At 60.7% G+C, this 5,268-nt stretch overlaps 1 protein-coding gene across 1 annotated transcript; it reads left to right on the top strand.

Annotated features, from left to right (window-relative positions):
- The first annotated feature begins 246 nt into the window (after positions 1-246).
- Positions 247-1,026, top strand: LOC126232463 (uncharacterized). Its single transcript, XM_049942717.1, has one exon. The coding sequence runs from the start codon at positions 247-249 to the stop codon at positions 1,024-1,026; it is 780 nt and encodes a 259-aa protein (XP_049798674.1).
- Positions 1,027-5,268: the final 4,242 nt, after the last annotated feature.

Raw genomic sequence — 5,268 nt, forward strand, 5'->3', positions numbered from 1 at the left:
GGTCGGTCGGTCGTCGGCAAGCCGCAAAAAACTACAGACGACGTCGACAACAAGACCGAGCAGGAGGCAGATATATACCGAGCGCCAAAGAGACCGACCACACACACACACACACACACACACACACAAAACAACAAACACCACCCACCGGCCAAAGGGGCACCAAAAAAACCCACAAAGCCGAGCACCACACGTCGCGACCAGAGGCAACCCGCAACCGCAACGGCGCTTTCCGCACCGGGCCGGATGCACGTACGACAACACCGCTACCCGTACACAAGGCCTCCCATTGCACACAGCCGCTCTGTGTTCAACATCATCAATGGCGCGCCCGCGGCTCGTCGCGGTCGCAGCCATGACGCCGCCGCCACTTTTGCACCAACACATTCACGCACCGCAAAACAGCTCGCCGACCCACCGACACAGCACAGCCGACAAACAAAAACAACCGCGGCGGCGGCAACAAAACAAAACAAACACCTCGCACCAAGCGTCCGACAGAAAACAAACGGACAGGCACACAGGCCTCTGCTAACGACCACGACACAGCGGCACGCTGCCCCTTTCCCGCCACTCTCGATTCACAGCGCACGCGACCCCGTCGTCGACGACGACACGCGACGGGCTCGCTTCCCGCAACCTACACCTTTCCGCCACTACGCACGGCTCCACCCGACGCCCGTCGCAACGGCACTACTGCACGCACTATCACCCCCGCCGCCGCCGCCGCCGCCGCCGCCTCCTCCTCTCTCCCCCTTCCCGTACACAACAACACAGCCAAAAACACACTCACGACCCAAACATAACAACATGGCACGTGCATCGGCGCACACCCCCAACCAGTCACCGTCGACACAACCACACGCAAGGCACGGAAAAACCGGCGTCCTTCCACGTTGCCATCAAAGCAGCACAAACAACCACACAGGAGGAACCACCAACAACTGCCGGCCGGCCGGCAACCACCAAACGCACATTCCCGCTCGCCACCACACACCTCTCGGCAGCCGTTTCGCAAAGACATGACATGACATGACGCGACATCATCGCATCACGGGCGACGCACGCACACCGACCCACTTTCCCGCCCGTCTCTCTCTCTCTTTTTCTTCCGACGCCTTCGGCCGAGCACACACGTACGTGGCACAACGCCCAACACAGTCACACACAGTCGACAGGCGCACGCCCAGGCACGCAACGACGCAGCGCAGCAAAGGCGCCCGCGACACATACCTCCTCTCCCGTCTCGCCGCCGACCGCCAGCCAGCCACTCGCAATGTGCACTGGCCAACCGGACACACGTCCACCGCGCCGCCTCCGACCACCCGCCAGGGGGCGCTCACGTCCGCGACAACAGCGCGGCCCGCCGCCGGGCGGGCCCAGCCCGGCCCAGGCGGCGCGCGCTGCTCTGCACTCGGCGCGCCGCGCCACACATCCTGCTGCAGACCGGGCTCGTCTCTCTGTACGCGTCTGCGTCTGCCCGCATCTCATCTTCCTGCGCATCAACACAAACGAGGCCACGTGAGCAAACCCCCGTCACAACGCCACATCACGCACTGCCTTGTCGACCGCCTAAATAAATGCACTCACCCACCAGCCATCCGCTTCGTCCTCTTCTTGCTTACTCGTTGTTCGTCGTTGTTGCTGCTGCACCAGCACCAGCACCAGCACCGGCGGCGGCGGCGGCGGCGGCGGCGGCGGCGGCGGCGGCGGCGGCGGCGGCAGCGGCAGCGGCAGCGCACACAGCCCCCAGCCGGCCGCATCCGAGGGGGCCCCGCCGCCAGCGTCGCCTCCTTGGGCACAGGTGCGGTGCTGTGGCCGCCCATCCAACCGCATTTGCTGGCCGTCCCAGCCGCCAGGCAGGCGTTCCCACTGCCGCGCACCGCCTCTGCTGCAGAAGACGAACAAACGAAACGTACAAACATACACGCACCCGAAGCGTGGCCACACACGGACGGGACCGACAGGCTCCAAGGCGACCAAACGATGGAAAAACAAACACAAAAACAAAAGACACGCGAGCGAGCGAGCAAGCACGCAGTCGCCTCGCCTCTGTCCTCCCGCCCCCGCCCTTCTCCCCACCACATGCCCACAAACACCACCGCCTGCCCGCATCTCCACATTCGCCCCCTCCATTTGTTCCCTTGCGTTCGTTCCTTCCTTCCTTCCATGTGTCTGCGTGCGCGGCGCCTCTCCAACATCCGCCGTCCGTCCGTCCCGTTTTCGCCGTACCACACGCCACCGTCGGCGCCGCCTCGCCTCCTCCCAGTCCACCACCGCCGCCGCCCCTGTCCGCCCCGCACACCACCATACACCGCTGCTTGTCCCGGCCGTTGCCACCAAAGGCGCCAGCCGCAAACCGCGCCAAACGCCGCAGCGCGCGTGCGTCCTTCCTTCTTGCTTGCTTCTCCGTGCCGACGCTGCCTCTATTCCCGCACCCATTCGGCCGACAAGCACTGGCGTCGACGACACAGCCGTTGGGCTCCGGCACTGCGCGTACCGGAGTTACACGCGCACCCCCCCTCGCGAACGCACGACTCATTCTCTTTGTTGTTTCTCCTCTTTCTTACGTCTTCGTTTCTTGTTTGTTTGTTTGTTTGTTTTTTTTTTTTTCCTCCCACCGCCGCATGTGACACAATGGCCTCCCTCCCCCTTTCGTTCGTTGTCGCCGCTTTGTTTCTCTTTCTCATTGGTGCACGTCCGACGCGCTCCATTTCCACCACACCACGGCCATCGGCCTCCTCAACGGGCAGGCGCAGTGTGCCATTCTCCGGCGCACAAGCACACCGCGCGGCTCGCTCTCCTCGCCCCCACGCCACGCCACGCCACGCAGCACAAATGATGCTGTCTCGCAACACGACACACGGTGCGCACACCCCCGACCACGCGGCTCTTAAAAGGCATGGCACCGGCGACATGCGCCGCCCCGGCCCGCATCCGTCGTCTCACGTTCACTGCCGGCCGCGTCTGAGGCTACAACCGCACCACAACAACGGTCCCCTCCCGGCAACACATTTGTTGCACAAACACAACCGCCGAGCGCAGCGCGAGCCACCCACACGCGCCCTCCCCGTCTTTAAAAGCCTCCGCGTCTCCTTTCTCCTTTCGCGCCCCTCCCATCTCCCGAATATGCCAGCAGCGGTGCCACTACCGCGAAACGGACACGCCTTCCGGGCCACATGCAAGGGCACGCCCACCACCAACTACTGCCATATTCGCGGACGCAGTTAGGCAACACGCAACGCACTCTCCACCTACTTTCTCTCTCTCGTCCATTCTCTTTAAAACACACGAACCAACCAACCACGGCTAACACACTTTTTCGCGACACCTTTGACTGCGTTATCTTGACCGTGACGGCAGCTATCGACCTTCCAATTCCCCACTAAACACACACACACCCCTACATACACACCCTTCGCTACACCGGACAACAACAGCGTACACAACAGGAGGGCACACGAAACGGCAGGCAAGGGCAACGCATTCTCATAGATTCCTCCTCCGAGCCATGTCGGCGAACGTTTCATCCGGGAAGGCAATGCAATTCAGCCGTCACCACGGCCGACACCTGCAGCCGCGCCGTAAACGCCTTTCAGTGCGGCTGCAATGCACGGGAACGTTCCGTTGCTATAGACAGCGCCTCTCCGTTTTTCCCTGCTTCGTTTTCCGGTGATTGCTTCTCCATTTTGTTTGTTTTATTACTTTCCGTTCCCCTCCTCCACCATTGTTTCCGTCCCCAACAGTTTTGCTCATTCCACACGTTCTGCCCAGACACGACACTCGACCGATCAAAGGTCAGCCTTTCGTCACCGTTCGCGGCGCCGACGGTGCCACAGTGCGACTGGTGTGAACACCGACACGTTGCCATGACGCCGGTGTACCGCGCCGATATTGACAGTTACTCAGAGCCGCCGGATCGGATCACATCACCGACACACCTGCCATTTCACACCGGGGGACACAGACCAACGAAACGCGTGTACGCCCATAACAACAAACAACGACCGTCGTCGTCTAGCCTCACGCTTACTGTACTCAACCGAACACACGTGCACCGTGAATGACGTGCGTGCGCACAACAGTCCAATCAATCATCAGTCAAACTGCAGAAACGGCTATCATCAAATCAAGGGCCAAATAGGTACACCACCGTGCGTGTCGCCTACCCCACCCGCCCGTACATTTCTTGGCGACTTCGTAATGGATGATAGTACGACACGTCCATTTAAAACGTCACCAACACACACACACCAACGCGCCGTACAGCAAAGGGAATAGTCGACGGCAACACAACATTTCACCCTCGCCATCATGTATGATGTGACAACAGACGGCCGTAACGGTGACATCCAACAATCAATCAATCGCGAGGACTTTCAATTGCAGTCACGTGACTAACCGGGCAGACGGAGACAAAGACATGAATCAGCGCCACAGACAGCACCAACACCTCCTATCGATCTATCTGTGTGTCGACAAACAACCACGCCAAGACTCGTGCACGCATTCCACGTCACACCGGCGGCAACCAAACCCTCGCGGCCGTACCCCAGTAACCACAACCACAACCACATTCGAGACCACACCACCACGGCACAGCAGCACCACCAGCTGCCTCGCAACCAACCAAACCGGGTAGCTATGCCGCCCCTCTCACTCACTCACTCACTCACACACACACAAACAATTCCGCTCTTCCCGCAAAGGCAATTTGGTGGCCCTGAAAAGGGCCGTTTTGCCGCTCTCGCAACGGAGGGAGCTTCCTTCCTTCCTTCCTTCCTTCCTTCCTTCCTTCCTTCCTTCCTTCCAAGAGCCGAAGTAACAACCTCCTCCTTACTTGGAGCTCGTGTACTTGGTCACCGCCTTCGTGCCCTCGCTCACGGCGTGCTTGGCCAGCTCGCCAGGCAGCAAGAGCCGCACAGCCGTCTGGATCTCGCGGGACGTGATGGTCGAGCGCTTGTTGTAGTGCGCCAGGCGAGACGCCTCGGCCGCAATGCGCTCGAAAATGTCGTTCACGAAGCTGTTCATGATGCTCATCGCCTTCGACGAGATGCCCGTGTCGGGGTGCACCTGCTTCAGCACCTTGTAGATGTAGATGGCATAGCTCTCCTTCCTCTTGCGCTTCTTCTTCTTGTCGCCCTTCGAAATGTTCTTCTGCGCCTTGCCGGCCTTCTTGGCGGCCTTCCCGCTAGTCTTGGGCGGCATCTCGAACGTACAACAACAGGCAGCAAGCGCTCCGCTCTAGTCAGCGTCTCCCCACACAGT

The sequence above is a fragment of the Schistocerca nitens genome, unplaced genomic scaffold, assembly GCF_023898315.1.
Source record: "Schistocerca nitens isolate TAMUIC-IGC-003100 unplaced genomic scaffold, iqSchNite1.1 HiC_scaffold_517, whole genome shotgun sequence".
In the NCBI taxonomy this organism is placed as follows: Eukaryota; Metazoa; Arthropoda; class Insecta; order Orthoptera; family Acrididae; genus Schistocerca; species Schistocerca nitens.

What these genes read in the sequence shown, in the direction of transcription:
- LOC126232463 (XM_049942717.1), top strand. Translation starts at nt 247, where the DNA reads ATGCACGTACGACAACACCGCTACCCGTACACAAGGCCTCCCATTGCA.